Source organism: Rhinolophus sinicus, chromosome X, assembly GCF_036562045.2.
Source record: "Rhinolophus sinicus isolate RSC01 chromosome X, ASM3656204v1, whole genome shotgun sequence".
In the NCBI taxonomy this organism is placed as follows: Eukaryota; Metazoa; Chordata; class Mammalia; order Chiroptera; family Rhinolophidae; genus Rhinolophus; species Rhinolophus sinicus.
In genome coordinates, this window is record NC_133768.1 from 73,037,909 (window position 1) to 73,058,322 (window position 20,414).

Here is a 20,414-nt window from a genome sequence, read left to right on the forward strand (position 1 = left end):
AGGCTGAAACTGGCTTCCTGGTGGAAAGGCAAGTTTCAGAGATACCTTAATCCAACCAGTTAAACAGCCATTCCAGCAGCTCTCTAGCCAGCCAGCCCACACTAACTGCACTCTGAGTCTGTGTCAGGAAATGTGGTAAAGGCTTTGAGGGCTACGAGGGTGAACCAGGATAGTTTTTGCCTTGCAGGAACTGACAGCTGATCTAGGGAAGATATGACATGCACACCTAAGTGTGGTCCAAGGCACACTATAGTTTATCCTGTGAGAGGGGGGAAGTGCCATAAGATAGGGGTGTCAGGGGGCTAGTTCAAAAATACGTGTAAGTCGCCTCAAATCCCAATCCATACAAAACGAGGCTCTGGCACTGCTTGAGCTTCTGGGGGAAGGATGATCGAAAGAAACTGCTTCCTCCAGTGGAAAGACAATGGAAAATTGAGAAATAGGGTGGGTGAGAGCAATACTGAGGAGGGGACAGGGAGACACTGCTCAGCTAACCCAGAACACCTCTGAATGTGCCCCACAGGACCCATAAATGGCTCTAATGGAGACAGTGACCCTGATGCTCAGCCTCTTCGCCCTCATCCCCTTCTCTGGGGCATGTCTCCAGAAATTGCTGGGGGCCGCAGACAGTGCCCATCCGGGTAACCTGGGGCCTTCTGGTTCTGGACTAGAGCAGAAACACAGATGTGGGAGAAGGTGCCCAGTGCTAAAGGAAGGCAAATGAGGCCTTGCAGGGTTAAGTGTTCCCTCCCACTCAGCCCTGGGCCCATAGACAGGGGATCCTTTCATGCCTCCAGCCGCCCACTCTGGGACATGGAGGCCCCAGGCTGGGAAGTGCTTGTGCTTGTCCTCAGCTGGCTGAAGCCTGGCCTTCACCCAGCCTGGTCTCCCTGCGCAAGCGGCTCCTAGCTTTGATGAGAAATTCTGTTATCTCAACAGGAGGGGGAAAGCCTCAAACAAGAAGTCCAGCAGGTTATCTCTCTTTTGCCCCAAGTGGTGGCTTACTATGCACTGTGATGTGATCACTGATAAAATATTAACAGGCTGTTTGTTATCAGGCACAGCAATACAGAAGCTAATGTGACCACCGCTGCCTGCATCCCCCCCCCCCCCCCCGCCACACACACACAAAACCTGCCACTTTCCTAGGAATTGCAGCTCAGGAATTCCTAGTTAAGTCTTGCCTACTATTCCATGTTCTGGGCCTCATTTCTCCACAAGGCAAGCAGGAACATCTTAGGGCTTGACAAAGCAGAAAGTCACCACTCAAGGGCAAACCATCAGGTCCTGCTTTCCTGTCATCCATGAAGTCCCATTCCTCCAGAATGGCACCCTTACCACTTCATAAGTCACTTCCTAGGAGGGCTTTGAAGAACTTTCTATTTGAAAACATGGCCTTGTGGTGATAACATTGAGAAAACTCACAAGCTTTCAGATATTGGAAAGTACAATGGGATGTAGAACTAGATGCCAAATGAGTACGAGTCTGTAGCAGGCGGCCCAGCATTTCAGTGGTAGCTCCTTTTCTCCAATAGCACTTTGGAGTCTGTGATATTTTGACCAAGTGCTGTGTGGGTTGCTCAGGACAAAGGCCAGCCACACCAAAGGTACAAAGAGAGATGCTCTTTGCAGCCTTTCACTAGGAGGTATTTCTGGGATTACCCAATGGGGTGCAAAAGGGTGGGTCAGCATCTCCCACAAAAGATACCTGATGATACTGTGAATACCTTACCCCCTTGGTTTAAAGGCACTGACTGTCTTCATTAAAAAGCAAGTGTATTTTATGGGACAGAAAACGCATTCAGCCAAAGATTGGCCATCAACACCAGGATTTCAACTAGTTTCTTGCTTTGGCCCTAAAAAGAGCCAGAATGCGAAGATGAGTTCAATGATTTTTAAAAAACAGAACACTGATTCAGAGACAATGGCCACTGGAATTTCGGGCAGCAGGGGACTTCCTTGAGTAACGTATGCACCCTTCAACTAAATGATTCAACAGCTTCAGAAACGGAGACGAAGTAGAAACCAAGAAAAAGGCAGACGACATGAGAAAGGTGGTGCCATCTTCCCCTTGGCAATTTGAGGCAGCTCAGGTGGTTAATTTTACTCCTCTGAGTGTAATAATAAACCAATATGTTCTCAAGTGTCACTTTCGCACTCCCCGAGACTTGCCCAACTCAGCATTCTTGGGGGTGGGGGTGGGTGATGAAGGTGGAGGGGTGGTGCAAAGGAGCCAGTGGGAACACTCACAGGCAGAGGCCAACAAGTCCAAGACCTCCTGGACTGTAAGAATAGCATCTGGAGGGCCGTTTTGATTATCTGGAAAGCTGCCAAGTGACAGCCCTGAGTGAAAAACCCAGTCAAGAGGAAATGAATTTCCATGTTGTTTGAAGGGATATTCATTACATAAGTGAACAATTTCCTGATCATCAGGTCAGTTAAACATTGTGTGGGATTGTGGAACTTTATTCCTTGGAAATTCCAATTAGTGTGGGCTGGCTTTCGCATTGTCTTATCAAAAGGAAGAAACCAAGGCTAACCATTTTCAAGACAGGCAGTATGGGGAGTGGGAAAAGAACCTGGGCTTCGGAGTCAGAGAAGGGCTTGGTTTTGCCTCTGCACTCTCTAGCTGTGTGGCCTTGGAAGAGTCACTTCCACTCTTTACACTTTCGTTTCTTCATCTGTAAAATGGGGATGATACCAGCTTCTCAGTGTGGTCGTGGCAGATAGAAGGTCCTCAACAAATGCTTAACTGTATTCAAAGTATATTGGTGACTTAAAGGATAGTGTCAACGTCACACCAAAATCTGTGTGTCTTTGGGGAATGGGGGCAGATGACAAAGTATATTTTCTACCACAGACCTGAATCTACATTAGCAAGGGGATATTCTTTCCCAAGCAAAATTTCTCAGTATTGTTTCTGAAAGTCTGAATACTTTGAAGACCTTAAATAGGCTTCTATTTATCAGACTCCATTAACAGAACCCAGAGAAAAAGCAGACTTCAAAAGTTGGAGAGGAAAGGGGTGGCCATCATGGCTCGTTAACCTTCATCCAGATCTGTGAAAATCCGCGGTGGAAAAGAACCATCATCAGTCAGGTCGCACTGCTAGAGAAAAGTTTAGTTCAAGGGAACTGCAAACTGGGGTTAATTTCCCAAACTCAGGGACAACTGGGAGATTTCAGCAGCCGCCTTCTAACTCATAGCCTAATGGGCGGCTCCATTGTTAGCGTAGCGTAGCCTCCCTCTTGCTGGCATTCCCAAGCCCTGGCTCCCTTCTGTTCCTTACACTCCAAATCGAGTAATTCACTATCCCTCACACCCTCTTGGGTGTTATTCATTCCCCTCCACCCAGTCTTATGACTTTGCTTATACTATTCCTACAGCTTGGAAACTCTCCCCATACACCCCCACCTTTCCAGTCCTTACAAGTTTCCATACCCCACCTGGAAGATCAGGTATTTTGGGAACAACTTCCTGACCTAAAGTTATCTTGCCTGCCCCTGAGATCTCAATGGGCAGATGAATGGAATGTGTTTAGCATGTAGAAAGCACCCAAAATATTTCAACTGATTTTATCTAGAAGTGGGTTGGGGATTTCTGGTGATTCACACGAAAACTTTGGACTTGGGGATGGAGACACATAACAAAACACATTTCTTCTGCAGATTTGATTTTCCATTAGAAAATGAATGCTGTATGTCTCACTTAATGAGACTAAAGCTTTAATATACCCAAAACTTTTTAAGTCAGTTCTTTCAAATTGTCTCGTTTATTAACTATGTGCCCTGACTTTAGATTCAGAAAGTCTGGTTCCTCAATGTCCCTTCTGCCTAAGGTAAGTCATGAGTTAGGAATGCCCTTGTCACCAAGCACAAGTTATTCTTTTGGGGAACACTTGACTTAGCCTGCATTCACCCCCTGAAGCTTTCCTGAGCATACCTCCATGCTTCACTCTTAACACTGCACTAAAGAGGCTTTCATTCACAGTACAGAGCTGACACACGTTCTATCTGGAGATTGCCCTTGGGAACTCAGAGCCCGACAATCAAGCCTCTAATTGTTCCCCCAGATTATATGCAATCACTAGACATGGGCAAGCAAATCTTCCTGTTCCCAGGGGCCACAGCGGCTCTGACCCAGTACTCTGCTAGATGCCGATTTGCTCATCCAACAAGCACGTACTGACTTCCTAATTTGTGCAGGGAACTTACTTCCTTGAAGCTTATTCTGTCTGTTCTTGGCTTATGGATAGCTCCTCTTTCTTCTCTTGAAATAAACTGTCACTACTCTTGGAAAAAGTGAACAGAAGACTGCTCAGAAATGTTTTTTTCTCCTTTCAGTTTTTACTCTTATGATCTGGTCTCTATAGACTTCTCCTGATTATATTCTGTAATTCTTACTATTTCAAAATTGTATGCTAGGGAGTTTCCTTTTGATAATTCAGAAAGTCTGAGGTCAAGAACACCCATACTTCCCTTGTCCTTTGGTAGCCTAATTATGCAAATCAAAGATCAGCTAAAGAGAAACACTAGGCCACTCCAGCTCCCACTGACTTTCCCCGTCACCTGCAGCTCTTACTGTCTCAGTCCTTCATTTTCAGAGCTAAGGATCTGGGATTATCCACCTCACTCACACTGCATGTATCCAACCCCTTCTATGAATGAGGTACTGTTTTAGGGTCTTGAGGGAGATGGAAATTTGAACAAAACACAGTTTCCACCACTGACCATTACTTATTGATTACCTACTATGTACCAAGTCCCACAATAAGCTCTGGGATACAGTGACTGGCAAAAACAGGTATGGCTGGCCCTTCCCCTTATGTAACTTATTAGTGAAAGAGGCAGACAGAGACCACGTGTGTTGTGTTCACCACTGTGTATCACAAAGCATATAGTAGGCATTCAATAAATATTTGCTGAATGAAAGTAAACAGCCAAATATATAATTGCAAATTGTGAGAAGTGTTATGAATTCAACACAGCAGGAACTAGTGACAGAATAGGGTAGATAGAGAAAAAAGGTTGCCAGGAAGGCCTGAGAAAGTTGACACTTACACTAAGACCTGAAGGATGAGGAATAGCAAGCCATGCCAAGATTAGAGATACGAGCATTACAGGACAGCGAACAGTATGGATAGACTCTGCCGTAAGTCAGAGCCTGACATGTTTCAGTGGGAAGACCAGTGAGCAAGGGGAAAAGTGGGATATGACGAAGTTACAAGAACCAAAGGAGAAGTAGGCAGGGGTCTTGAAGGATATTGTAAGGAGTATGGATTTTATTCTAAGTGCAATGAGAAGCCATTGAAGGGCTTTAAGAAGGGAGTCACGTGATCTGACTTCTATTTTTTTCAAATATCACTCTGGCTGTAATGATGAGACAGTTGTGGGAATGAGAATGAAAGCATGGACAGGACACCAGTTAGGAGTTGCAATTATCTATAGGAGATGATGGTGGTCTGGACTAACGTGGCTGTAGTAGAAGTGAGTGAAGTCAATATACTTTGGAGGTAGAACTGACAGACTTTCTGACAGACTGTATGTGAGGGACTAGCGAAGAAAATTAAAGATAAGTTCCCTGATATGTGGTATATAAAACCGAAAACAACAAAGGAACAAGACAAGTGAAGAAACAAAAAATCATAGACACAGACAATAGTTTAGTGGTTACCAGACGACAAGAGGGGAGAGGGGTGGGAGATGACGGTAAAGGGGATCAAATATATGGTGATGGAAGGAGAACTGACTCTGGGTGCTGAACACACAATGTGATACATAGATGGTGTGTTACAGAATTGTACACCTGAAACCTGTTACTTTACTAACAATTGTCACCCCAATAAACTTTTTAAAAAACGAGTTCCATGTTTCTACCTCTTGTTAATGGGTGGGTGGAGGTGCCATCTTTTTAAATGAGGAAAATTGAGGGAAGGAACAGTCCTGGGGTATGTGTCACTGTTTATCTTTAACATGTTTTATTTCAAATGCCTGTGAAACATGTAAGTGCAAATATCAAGTAGGCAGCTGAATATTTGAATTGGAGCTTTCTAATAGGAAAGACAGGACAAGGAAGTTTGTGGTTAAGTGCTTTGTACGTGACACGTACTTTGAGCTGACATGCTCAAAGAAAATGTCAGGTCTGGCTGGGCTATTCAGAGAAATTTTCAGGAAAAAAGTTGACATTTGAGCCAAGGGAAAGATGATAAGAGAGAACATTTGAGGAGAGGAAATGGAACAGCAAAGATAGAGAAAAATCTCAAGGAAGGTTCAGAAACTAATAGTTTGTTTTGGATGGATGCAGATTGTGTTTGAAATATTGGAAGCTGAATCTAGAGAGCGACGTTGAAGTCAGTTGGGAATTTGTACTGCACTCGGTGGGCAATGGGAGCATCACCAAGCCTTTGAGCAGAGACACAACCTGGTGAGATTAAAAGCCATTTAGTGACAGTACGATGGACTGAAGTAGTGAGAACAGAAGACAATGGAGGCCAATTAAGAATCTATTTCAATTACCAAGCTATGAGGGAATAACAACCTAAATGTTGATTGTGGAAGTGGAAAGTTAAAGGGCAAATGTGAGAGGCATTTGAAAGGAGAATTATGATTACGTTAAGCTAACAGCATAGCCAGGAGGAAGAGCCCACTTTCTTCTGAATGTCTTTTGCCTCCACACTTGATCATGAGCTCTGGTAAAGCTGGTTGATACTTTTCAATCTCTCCACTGTGGCATTTAACATTAGTTAAAGGGATCTCATCTGGTATGGCTTCATTGTAAATAGGTAACAAAGGTTAACTCTAGTACTGTAGTGAACGGATGCACACAGGTAACTTGCTGTAAGAAGCAATATGGGGATGGGACTCGGAAATGAGCTGACAATAAGCACTAGTAAAGATGAGTTACAATTTTCCACCTTTCTCTTTTTAAAGCCTATACTCCTTCCTACTCTGCCCCTTGTTCACTCACACCTCTCTCTCTCTCTCTCTCTCTCTCTCTCTCTCTCTCTCTCTCTCTCTCTCTCTCACACACACACACACACGCTGAACCTTCAAGACTCTGAATTTTTCCCTATACCACCTTCTCATCCATATTGTCCATATCTGTGCTAAACCCCACCATTTCACTGTCCCCATTTGAAGAACAAGTATTACTGAGACAATAGATGGATGTGTTTCCTCCCTTCTCTGAGTAATATTTAGACAACTGGGGCCCTCGATATCATAGTCCAAATGTCTGACATGAGAAATAATCACAAGGCAGGCTAGAGCTACAATGAGGTGAAGGGAAGGGGGCAGGGGACACCTTTAAGTACCCATTCCAGTGGTGAAGCCTGGTTCTGGTCTCCCCCATTCCTTGCAATGTCACTGGAATATCTATGATGGGCCTCCTTTCAAAGGAGGTAAAATAAGTTTGGGAAGAGTCTTCTGAAGTAACTCTGCAGAGGAGAAACAGAAAGAACATCCAAAACATTCTCCTGGACTAACTAATCCTTTGGCAATTGCTTGATACCACCTCCCTTTTATTATTTCTCCTTTACTTGACATTTTTCACTGTCACTATGTTTTCACGTGTTCACTGTCCAACATCTTTTGAATAGGACCTTGAACTCTTTGGAGCATGTGCTATATAAACACAATAAAGCAATGAATAAACAAAATATCTACTTTTACAAGAGTGTAAGTTTTACTGTTTCTGATAATATGAGATCTACCCCTCACCTGCACTATCCTGAAGAGTAGGTAGGTGGTGAATTCTGAGGGATATCAAATACATCTTCCTGCTCTAAAACAGCTCCCCCACTACCTGAAATCCCAGTTTGGTGATACATAGCTTTTGGATATGAGCCTTGAAGATTTCTTTTTCAAGAATTCCTTATTAAAATGCAAACACTACAGCGGGAGGTGCGCAGATGGGTCACGAATAAACCTTAGTTTCCTTTACATTAACCCATTATTTCTACCAAACACGTATTTCACATTCCAGCTTTTTCCACGCTTTTGTTCATTCTATTCTTCCAGAGGTAATGCTAAATATAAATTAGAAATATAAAATTAACTTACATTTTCACACACTCTCTCGTTTGATATCTAAATCCAAGCCTACTCATTCTTTTAAAAAAAACAATTTATTTTTTCCAACATAAGAATAACAACAGGTTTATTATAGAAAACTTGAAAAAGGCAGGAAGATAGCAAGAAGAAAAAATATCAACCATATTTCTACCACCTAAGGAACAACTACTGTTAAGTGTGGTCATGCTTGTTCTTTAAACAAACCTTAGTTTAGGTCCCATTTCTGCTGTGATGCATTCCTTGATCTTCCTCCCCCAGAAATTCCCTGTTTGCACAAGTCAGTTAACTTGGTGTGTGCCTTGTGTTTCCAACTAGATTGTTAGATCCTTGGTGGCTGAAACCATGAGTTATACTTCTTAATTTATCCTCAAATGCCTAATACATTGGACCCAATATTTGCTGACTTATTCAACTTAAATGAATACAAACCATTTCAGAAAGGATATAAAATAGACCAAGTATCTAAGTCATGAAAGTTAAAGCTCTCAAGGTCACCTGGTTTGGTGACTATTGCTTTCCTGTTCCTGAAACTCTTGAAAGCCTACTGAACTAGCCTCTTTCTCACAGCAAACTGAATAAGAAGCAGGCTGGTTAAGAGCCAGGATTTACTCAAAGATTCTCTATATAAGGCATAAAGGTGAGAGAGAGAGAATGAGAGAGAAGTGGGGGAGGGAGAGAAGAAAGGAGAAAAAGAAGAGAAAGGCAGAGAAGGGCATATAGAGTATATAGTCTAGTGCTCAATCCAGTATGTGATTTGCCTCCAGCACCGTATACAGGATCCCATCCACTTGTTCTGAGTCAAACCCGATCTCACGAAGCTCCAAGTGAGGGAGGACAGAAGTAAGGAGATAGCTGACGTGGATACGCAGCCGCGTAAGCTTTGCCAAAGCCCTGTATGATGGAGTGAGGGGGGCAGGAGAAGAGATGACATGAAGTCATTAGCCAACAGACAAAAATGAAGCTCCTCAAAAATGGGCCTACATTTCTCAACAATTGTTTCCGTTAGCTACAAAGAAAGAAGAAAGTACACCACCACCAAGCACAGGGAAACTGGCTGCAGCTCTCTAAGAAGTAATTCCTCAATCCTTGTGGCCAATGAATTGATTAAGGCTTCCTCCCTTATCAGTGACCAGTAACTGGGGTCCTAACAGATGCTTCCCATTAGCGCTCACAAGCTGATAACTAAACCCTAGGAATTAACCTTTCTAGGTCATCTCCCTCTGGGGTCCGGTAGGAGACCTGAGCCTTCTGCAGCACTTCCAGGTGCGTCTCTGTCTCCTTCAGTTTCTCTTTTAGTTCTTGCTTTTCCTCTTTGGTTCTTTCCAGCTCAGCTTTCAGAATCTGGAATTCAGCTTGGCGATAGCCCATGTGTTTCTTGCTCCAGTACAAGCCTTCCGTCTCCTGGGCACTGTAGGTCACCAATTCATGCTGGACTTTCTTGAATTCAGAATGCCAGTGATTCCTCTCCTGTTCCAGCTCCTCCACCTGCAGTCCAAGAAATAGAAATTCCATGACCCCACATGCTACAAGTGCCACAAACTGTCCCTAGTTTCACTCTGTGATGCCTCTGTACATATTCCTCTGCTTATGGACCTTTTCAATCCCAAAATATGGGTGGGAACCCATTAGGGTGCACCCAATCAAGATATACCACAGAATGATTCAATGGCTTATTTTGCTTAAAGGCATCAGAACAGGAAATCATCAGCGCTCCAACTCCCTGGTCCCTTGGTTACAAGGATCTCTTATTCCTAGTGGTAAGATGCAGCCCTAACCTTTTGCTGGAATAAATTCCTTTCAGCCAGAACACGTTCCAATTTTTCTGTGGTTCTTTTCAGCTCTTCCAGCTCTCTCTGGTTCTTCATCTTTGGCGTATTATGACCTCCGCTCTCCTCATAGCCTCTTCCTTTCCCCCCAGTGGCTGCAGCAGGGGTTGTAGCAGCGGCCGCAGAAGAATAAGGCACTGGGTTCCAGGATTCAACTGCTTTTCTTCTCTCAGCAAGCTCCTCTCGGTTAAAAGGGATCAGCTGAATGGGAGCTCCTGAATCTCGAACACCTTTTGCAACACCAACAACTGCTACAAAAGGTCCCTTGTTTACTTCTTCCTTGTTTATGTTTCTGCTGTCTCTGTTAGATTCTTCTGCTACCAATCTTGGCATCTGATCTAATTCTTCAGGGAGCAGGGACCCCTGGTGTTGGTCTTGGGCTCCTGAAAACAGAACTGAAACCTCCCTACTTTGACTGGTATTCTTGCTTGCTTCTGGGTATTCTGGGGAAAGGTATGGTGGTGTGCTTCTCTCAGAACTGGACTTCTCGTGGCTGTTTTCCCCTTCTGGGTAAGCAACAGCTGCCTCTACCCTCCTGTAAGAAGACCCAGGCATGGAGTAATCTAGAGGAGGTGTTGTCATCTCATTCTGGAGCCTTCTTCGTTTCTCCACAGGTTCCTCACCTAGGATCCATTTGTACTTACTGTAAGAAGAAGAGGAAATTACATTTTAAGCTGCCAAAATATAGGCTAAGTGTATTCTTATCCTAAGGAGCCCCTCTTCAAATTCCCCATATTAAAACTTACTCTAGCTGTTATCCACAGCTCATTTCAGGTTCACAATACAACTTTACCCCCAAACTCCAACCCCTTCACTTATGCAATTTCCTGAGATAGCAATTGGTCTTAAGAGAGAGATGAAACTAAAAGGTATGAAGAATCAGCATCTGTATAAAACAGGACCAGGTTGACCTTGGTAAGAACTCTGAAAATAAGATTGAAATCAGCCTGACATAGAAGTTTCTGAAATGCAGACTTATGCACATTTTTTTTTATATTGCAATGAACACCATACTATTTGCCAGCCAACAGGATTGTAGCTATTGTCTATTATTCACTTATAAAAGTTAATTAAAACACAGGGCCCTGGTAATAAACAAAGAAACCGAAAGAGGCAATTCAAGTCATTTCACCCTTTTGGCAAAAGCACTCCCCTCTGTTGGGGTAAACAGGCACGCCTTCAGTTTTTCAGGAAAGCCCAGGACCATGACCTCAATCACCTTCCATTTCTGGTTGCTATACGCACTAAAGGTTGAAGGAACAAACAAAACAACGGGCACCAGTGAAATCCATAGGCAATTTTGTATCATGCGGCAGGACCGGACCCATTTTAACCCTTATAACTATTCTGCCGTCTCCGCAGAAAACCAAGAAATTTCAAGGTAAAAATCATCTTTCAAATTTTCAATGGGAAAGAGGCTTGTAATTGGACAACACAACAGTATTTCAAGGCTGACCGCATTCCTCTGCAATTTCTGAGAACATCTGTAAGATATCTCAAACCTTAGCTTCTTATAATGCCCTGAATATTCTTCAAAACTAGTGTTCACCTGGAAATAAAACTGGTCGCCATCTAAACAGATCTTGTGTCAGCCTTAGGGGGAAAGCAAAAGGACTTAAGGGCTATGTAAAATCAAACGTACCCATCTTTAAACACATGTAAGGGCCACCGTAGATGGACCCTTTAACTGTGGTACTGAGGAAGACAGTAAACCAGTTTGAGCATAAAGAAACGGTAAAGGATACTAGACAGCAACAACAAAGTTTTACGAAAAGCAATGGATGTCAAATGATCTGCCTTCTGTTCATTGTCCCACCTCTAAGGGTTCTGTCCTTAATTCTCTTCTCTCCCTACATGTCTTTTTCATTGGTAATTTCATGCAACCTTTTGGCTATCACCTCTGGGGGAGTAACTTCCAAATCATTCCCCCAGCCCTGATCTCCAGTACTGAATTTCCAACCACCAGTCACACGTTTCTTCATGGAAGCCCCACTGGTATCACACTCAGTATGTATAAAACTCACCTTTCATTTTTCACCTTCAAACCTATCTGCCTCTCCTGTTTCCTATTTGTGCTATGACACCACTAAACTCTCCGTAATTTTATATAGTTCTACCACCATCAATACTCAAGTTCAAGCTCTCATGACCCCTCCTGGACTACTGCAGTGGCTTCTTCCTCCAGTCTCCGTTCTCTCACATCTGATCTCCCACAGCCAAGTTAACCTTCCTAAGGCATTGCTCTAATTACACTACTCCCCTATTTGAAATCTTTATTTATTGCTCCCACGTCTAACTGAAATGGTACTTCTTAATTACTATAGCACTTTAGCCTTCACTTATAATATGTTATCACTTTCCACCATGTGTGTCTGTGCGTGCAAGTGTGCGTACCTGTGTCTCACAGGTTCCAAACTCAAGTATGAGCTCCTTGACGGAAGGGATCTTAGCTAACTGTGCTTAGGGATGAGGGGAAAGAAACCTTTCACAGTAAGAGCCAATCAAAATGAAACTATCATGTGAATGAGAGAAAAATAAGTGGATTTTCTTTATTGGTTCTATAAATACTTACTAGTTTTCTAAGTAAAGGCCTGGTTCTTTCCTCTAGGAATCGATTCTTATTCCAGATCCATATTCGCTCATTTAATAAAGATTTACTTAGAGTTTACATACCAGGAATTCTTTTCCAACTACATAGTTTCTACTCATTTTCTTTCTTATTTTTGTTATATTCCTCCATTGTTCGTCTGCAGAGAAGCCAGCTGATATTTTAACAGGGATTGCATTGAATCTGTAGCTCAATTTGGGGGAGGACCTCAACAGCATTCAATCTTCTGACCCACACATATGAAATGCCTTTCCATTTATTTATTTCGGTAGGTATTCTTAAATCTCTTTCAACAATATTTTGTAGTTTTTAGTACACAGTGTTGCTTGCTTGCACTTTTGTTATATGTATTCCTAAATATTTTATTTTTCAAGCAACTGTAAATGGAACTGTTTTTAACTTCTGTTGTTCTTTTCAAAGAGCCAACTTTTGATTTCACTGATCTTCTCTGTTGTTTTTCTACTCTCTATTTCATTTCCATTCTGATCTTTATTTCCTTCTTTCTGCTTGATTTAGGTTTAACTTGCTCTGTTTTTGTAGTTTCTTAAGGTGGGAGCTTAGGTTCTTACTCTGAGATCTTTCTTCAATTTTAATATAATCATTAACAAATATAATTTTCCCTCTAAGTACTTCTTCAGCTTCATCCCTTAGGTTCTGGTATATTTTCTTTTCATTTTCATCTTCCAAGACATTTTCTAATTTCCCATGTAATTTCTTCTTTTATTCATTTGTTGTTTTGGAGTGTGTTATTTAATTTCCACATATTTGTGAATTTCCCCAATTTTCTGTTGTTGATTTCTAATTTAATTCCATTATGGTTGGAGAACATCCTTTGTACTATATCAATCCTTTTGAATTTTGTGAGGCTTGTTTTATAGTCTAATATAGGTTCTATCCTGGAGAATATTCCAAGTGCACTTGAGAGGAATATATATTATGCTGCTTCGGGGTGAAGTATTCTGTACATCTGTCAGGTTCAGTTGGCTTATAGTTGGTTTATAGTATTCTTCAACTCTTCTATTTCCTTGTTGATTTTCTACCCATTATCGAAAATGGGGCACTGACGTCTCCAACTATTATTGTGAAACTGTCTGTTTTTCCATTCAATTCTGCCTGCTTTTGCTTGGTGCATTTTGGGGGCTCTGTCCATACATAGGTATAATTTTTATATCTTCCTGCAAGACTTTATCATTACGACATATCCCTCTTTATATTTAGTAGTACTTTTTTTTAAAGTGACTTTTGTCTGATATTAGTATATATAACCACTCAAGCTCCTATGGTTGTTGTTTGCATGGTATATTTACTTTTCCATCCTTTTATTTTCAACCTATTTGTATCTTTGAATCTAAAGCATGTTTCCCATAGACAGTATATTAGAACATTTAAAAAAATCCAACCTGATAATCTCTGTATTTTGATTGGAGTGTTTAATCTAGTCACATTTAATGTTATTATTGATAGGACAGAATTTACACTTGCTATCTAGCTTTGTTTCCTATGTCATGCTTTCTTTGTTTCTTCTTCAACTGTTCCTTTTTTCATGTTATATGGACATTTTCTAGTTTAACATTTATAAATCTAACAACACATTTATATAATTATTACCTTCTACAATGTTATGTCTTTTGAGAAAGCTGAGTGAACCTTATTTTTCCATTTTTAATTTTCTTCATTTCTAACTGTAGATCTGAGTTACCATCTGGTGTTATTTGCTACAACGCACCTCCTTTGGTGCTGTGACTGTCAAACATTTTACATCTTCAGATGAACCCAATGATAAAATTGTATACATATATGAAATTATATACAAATATACATACATAGTTTTATGCAATTATTCTTTTTTATTAAATTTACTGGGGGTGACATTGGTTAGTAAAATTATGTAGGTTTCAAGTGTACATTTTTATAATACATCATCATATATTGCACTGTGTGTTCACCACCCAGAGTCCATTCTCTTTTAAATCAGTTAAGAATAGGAAGAGGCAAAATATGCCATTGCAATATCTTTTATAATTAATTACAGTTACCACTGCCAGCACTCACTCTGTTTGTCATGTGAATTTGAATTACTACCCAGTATCAGTTGCTTTCAGCCTAAAAAACTCCCTTCTGTATTTCTTATAGGGCAGTCTTGCCAGAAACAAATTTCATCTGCTTTTATTTATCTGGGAATGCATTTATTTCACCTTCATTTTCTGAAGACAGTTTTACTGGATTTAAGATTCTTGGTTGACAGTCTTTCTTCCAGTACTTTGAATATGTCATCACACTGCCTTCTAGTCTCCATTGTTACTGAAAAGAAGTCAGCTATTATTCTTATTAGGGTTCTCTTGCATATGATTTTTTTTCTCTTTCTGCCTTCGAGATTTTCTCTCTGCCTTTCAATATTTTCTCTATGCTATGTCTGGCTGTGACTCTCTTTGCATTTATCCTATTCTGAGTTTGGTGAGCTTCTTGGATGTGTAGATTAACTTTTTTTTAATCAAATCTGTGAGTTTTCAGGCACTATTTCTTTGAATATTTTTCTACTCCATTTCCCCACTCCCTCTCTTCTTTTTTTGTACTCCTATTTCGCATATGTTGGTGCACTTAATGGTATCCCACATTTCTCTGAGGCTCTGTTCATTTTTTTCATTCTTTTTTCTCTCTGTTCTTAGCATGATCTATAACTGATATATCTCCAAGTTTGTTGATTCTTTCTTCAGCCAACTTTAATGTATTGTTGAATCCTTTTAGTGAAATTTTCATGTTATTTACTGCATTTTTCACCTCCAGAATTTCCATCTGGTTCTTTTTAAAAATAATTTTGTCCCTTTACTGATATTCCCCACTTGATGAGACATGATGTCCTTTTGTCTTTTGAACATATTTATAATGGCTGTTTTGAAGTCTTTGTCTACTAAATCCAACATCTGAGTCTCTTCAAGAGCAGTTTCAATTGCCTGAGGTTTTTGTTTGTTGTTTGTTTTTTGTCTCTATGTACAAGTCACACTTTCCTGTTTCTTTGCATGTCTCATAATTTTTGTTGACAGTTGGATACTTTGGATAATATAGTACAGCAATTCTGGACACTGATCCCACTTCCCTGAAGGGTTGAGATTGCTTGGTTGTTTATTTAGTGACTTGGCTGAATTGACCCCATGAAATCTATAGGTTGGTACAAAAGTTATTGCTGTTTAAAAGGTTGAAAACAATTGCAAAAACCACAATTACTTTTGCACCAGCCTAATATTTCTCCTGCAGAATGCAGCCTCTGATGTTCCTCCTCACATTTTTCTTGCTTTTTATGGTTTACCTGGCAACCTAGAAGTCACTCCTGGGTCAGCATAAGCCATTTATTGGCCAAAGGTTGGGCTTATGCCCTGTCAGCTAGATAAGATTTTTACCCTTTACCAATGGATGTATGTGTGGCTTAAAGGCTGCTATCACAGTTCAAGGAAGTTATGTGTCTGCCCGACATTTAGCGAGGTAGTGGATTTTCCCTCTCCAGCCACTTTTGAGAGGGCACAGCCTTGAGTATGCACAGTCTTTCAGACCACCAAGGATATGTGTAATTTTATTTTTAAGCCTTGTTTACTAGGACATGCCCCTGGGTCAGTGCAGCTTATTGTTCAGCCAGTGGTTGGTTAGCAGTTGTACTTAAGCCCCTAGTGCCATTGAGGCACCTGCCCTTTGTTGTTTGATCTGTGTGAGGCTTGGGGACTGCTTTCAAGTCCACCTTATATCCTAGTGTGATTTCTCCAGAGGGGGTGCAGCCTTGTGTTTATGCACAACCTTCCTAACCCCCAGGGTTGACCGTGATCCCAGAGATCTTCTTGACTATCTTTGTCCTTGGTTTTCTCTCTGTTACCAAATATCCGATTACTTGGCCATTTTGCTTGTTGTAAACTTGTATTGTGGAGCTATGAGTGGCCTCTTAATTGTTCTCCACCAAGATTTCCATTATTTTTTACGATGCCATTAGGAATAGAATATTCCATGATCTGTTCCACATAAAGTCAGTTCTCTCAGGTAGAGATAAGGAGTTCTTCATCTTTTTTCTTTTTTAAAGCCTGCCTCTCTCCCTAAGTAGAACCACTGTGCAAGAGATAGGGGCAGGAACAGTGGCCAACTTCTCCCAGAGTAAAATCTTATTTTTTATGAATAGGTGCCAGGATGGTTTCTAGCTTCCTCCTTCTGGGATGAACCCCTGCCCCATAAGAAAGCTGGGGCTGGAGCAATAGGGGCCCAGGATTGTCAGCATGCTGTCCCTAAGTGAGTGTTTTCGCCATGTGTGGGGGCTGCATGAAGAAAGAGAAAGCTGGCTGGGAGAAGAGAGACCCAGTCCTTCTTGGGTCTGCCTGGAATAGAGCTTCTGCAAGACAGAACATGGAGAGATGAGAAATGTTGGAGGCCTGCCCCTCCCAGGTGAAACCACAGCTCCAGACTAGGAGCTAGGGTTAGAAGGCACCCCCAACTTCTTGGCCACACCCACCTGGATTAGAGCTTGCTGCGTAGTTTTCATAAAATACAGCTTGGAGGAGGATCAGAGCAGTCTATATGCTGAGATTTAATAGATTTTTTTGAATAAATGTTTCTCCATTTGCTGTATGCTCCTAGGACAATTTCCAGGAACTCAGAATGATTGTTTTTTTTGTTTTTAATAATTTTTTCCAGTTAAATGATTATTTATTGGTGAAAATGCCCACTGCACTTCTCATTTCTCCATTCTGAAAGTCTCTTTCAAAGATCATATTTTAAAATGTTAATACTGGCCCCTGAATCGACTTATTCATTTTAAAAATTGCTCTTTTCTACCTCATGTTTGTTGTTTCAAATATTCCTTTAAACATAGATGTTTCTTCTTTCCTTCCACAGTTACAGTATAATTTGGATTTTTTTTTTGGTTATCCTCTTAAACATGAACAAAGTAGCCTTTGACATACAGCTTACTCAAAGGCTCTCTAAATATCTAAATAAATTACAGCCACTAATTCTCGCCTTTGTCCATATGCTTATGGCTACTTTAGACCTTAGTTTGTACTACTCATAGGAAACCTAGCATGCACTGGGGATACTCACATATAAAACTTTGATTACCAACAGCTCCTTCATCTTTGATTCCATCACTGCCTTAGAACACTGCTTTTCATACAGTAAGCACTCAAATATATATAGAATGAGTAAACAGAAAAGGATGATTTCCTTTAACGTAAATAAGCTGTCTTTCCCTAAAAGGTTATGCCTATTTCATACTGGCTGAACCTCTTCTTTATTGCAGGTGCTCTCCTCCCCTTGCTAGATTTGTGAGACTCACAAAGCTGTTTCCAATGACACCTCGGGAAGCCTTACTAGGTCATATAACCTACCCCACAAAAATTTTAAAACTTCTCTTGGATCGTGTAGGCTTTATTTTATCTAGAGTTAGAGAGATGTACTACATGATCCAAGGACCCTTATCAGCTTCAGGTTTTAATAATAACAAGGGAGACCTTTGTAACTCTTAACTAAATGTATTATTCTATTAACACTGTTTTTATCAGGAAACCCTGTGTATTTCACTGAACTCTTGAACACCATCATTTTCCCTTACGAAAAGGCAGACTCTTTCCAATCACTCAGAATTGCCCTATATGTGTAGCTTGAAATGACATAATCATCATTTACTGACCTTACATAAAACATGATATCAGCAGTAACATCAACTATCACATATCTCTTTCGCATGAAAGAGTATTATTCTCAAATTAAAACTACACATGAACAATCAAAATGCTTTACCGGTCTGTCATAGCCAAAACCCAACGCTGGGTACAGCAGTTCCATGAGCTCACACAGAAATCTCAATAAAGACTGATGAAGTATGCCACCCAATGGATGTACTGCTTTACTGCACTCATAAAATACACCCACACACATAGGTTAGCATTTGTAATTGCCTTCAGGTTACCAAAAACCAGTACAAAGAATAAAAGAAACTGTGAAGAAAAAGGGCAAGTGGTCACAGCAGGGAACGTGTAGCATTCAAGAGCAATGACACCTTGATGCTCCAGTGGCAATTCTGATATATGTCTAACTCAGAGACTGAGGTAGAAAGGTAGCACTGTACTTCAAAAACATACAGCACTTTACTGTACATCCCTACCAACGTACAAAGGGAGTTGGAAAACTGTAGATGGGCACAGAGTAGAATTAGGCTCAAGCCCATGAGACTGACTAGACTGTATTTCTTACCTCCTTGTTGCACAGTTCAATCTTAAAAATTGCTCCTTCAATATGACTCAAATTCAATCATTAGTTAATGAGTACCTCTAGATGCTTTCATACAAATTCTCATTTAATTCTTTTAGAGTTTTGTTAGTTTTGTTCCTAATAGCTTACTTCCTCTTGAGACTTTTTGTTCATGTTCAGGGGGGTCATGGGGTTTTTCCAATATCTACAGGGCTTAATTGTGGAAGAATCACTGAATAGGGGACTTGCACAAATGTAGAGATGTTTGTCTAGATGAGAAGCTGAAAAGACCCACCTAAGAAGCAAGAAACAAGGACAAAAATCAGTAATATTGGGGGGGAAAACAGGAGTCATTTTTACCCTATTACGTATTCCATTGCTTGCATCCTACAATATGTTAAGAAGATATCCAAACTGAAGAGGGTCAATGAAAAGTTCACAACCCACTATGTATCAGTCACATTACTGATAAGTATATAAGTTTCTACTTTTAGAGAGCAACTCTACCTGCCCTATGGCTTGGCTTTGTCAGAAGAAAGAAGCATAACAGAGAGGAGAAAGCAAGTCTTAATTAAGGATCCTGAGTTCCAGTCTCATGGCAGGCAGTACAGGGGCAATCGTATCTTTCAGTGCTTCCAATACTCCATATATTTAAGAAAAAGAAAAAGTATGTTCTTTTCTGTTGATGAGAAGCTAGAAGATGAACAAGTAAAGCCCAAAACTAAACTTATACTAATAATTTACTCTAGGAGACTGAACTAGAAGGCTTACTTAATGGCACACAGAATAGTTATTTTTGTATGTTGCCAACGTGTGCTAGGCCTATGGGGCCCCAGGGGACTTCAGTATTCCTAAACTTAAGGAGAGAAACAATGCTTATCTATGTAACTTCACCTTGTATTTGCACAGCACATTATTCTTCTCAGAGCTTTCATGTCCATTATTTCATTACACAGCATAATGTGAATACATAAAAGAGCATTGGTCAGATGATCAACTCAAAAAAATTATAAAAAAAAAGGACAGACTTGACATAGTAGCTGTAATGTTGAAAAACCTGGGGATACATGCGACACATAACTCTATTAATCTCAAATGGTGTTTCTCTTTCTGAATTCCATGTTAGGCCTTAGGAATAACATCAACATGAGAACCATACCAACTTACATTTGCAGGAAAATGGAGCCTGAGACTTACTATTAAAGACAGACTATGTTTTCTACCCACCTGGAAAACTGAAAAACGCTGGAATCCAGAGACTTAAGTTGAAGAGGTGTTCTGCTTTCTTCTCCAACAGATGGAAGCTGGCTAGGGCTATCAATTTCCTCATATCCAATTGTTTTATTATTCAATTCATCCATACCTTGAATAGCAGGAATCTTCAGTGGATTAGTGAATACCTAGCAAAAAAAGAAATGACTTGTAAAAATCCCAATTTCAAACTAAACACCAGAGGATGAGTCAATCCTTTTGATGCTAGGAAAGAACACTTGGCCAAATAAAAAGAAACTGTTTCCTACACAAAACAAATAGCACACGGTAATGTACACTAGAACACTGAACCCAGGCACGTTCACTTATAACCTTATCAGCTGGTTGCCAACAGACCTCCCCAACTCACTTATTGGCTCCTAGAGTCATCCCACCCACAGCATGACCCAGGTCCCCTAGTCAGTGTCTAATTCTCTC

At 40.7% G+C, this 20,414-nt stretch overlaps 1 protein-coding gene across 2 annotated transcripts in view; it reads right to left on the reverse strand.

Moving 5' to 3' along the window:
• Positions 1–8,106: 8,106 nt before the first annotated feature.
• MORC4 (MORC family CW-type zinc finger 4) overlaps positions 8,107–20,414 on the reverse strand; it is a 74,108-nt gene continuing 61,800 nt past the window's right edge. For both annotated transcript variants that reach the window (XM_074323477.1, XM_074323475.1), the window contains 4 exons: positions 19,953–20,125; positions 9,848–10,541; positions 9,274–9,557; positions 8,107–8,963 (listed from right to left, as the gene is read on the reverse strand). In XM_074323477.1, the coding sequence (XP_074179578.1) occupies positions 8,810–8,963; positions 9,274–9,557; positions 9,848–10,541; positions 19,953–20,125 (1,305 nt within the window). In that variant the 3' untranslated portion in view covers positions 8,107–8,809. The remainder of the gene's footprint in view (positions 8,964–9,273; positions 9,558–9,847; positions 10,542–19,952; positions 20,126–20,414) is intronic.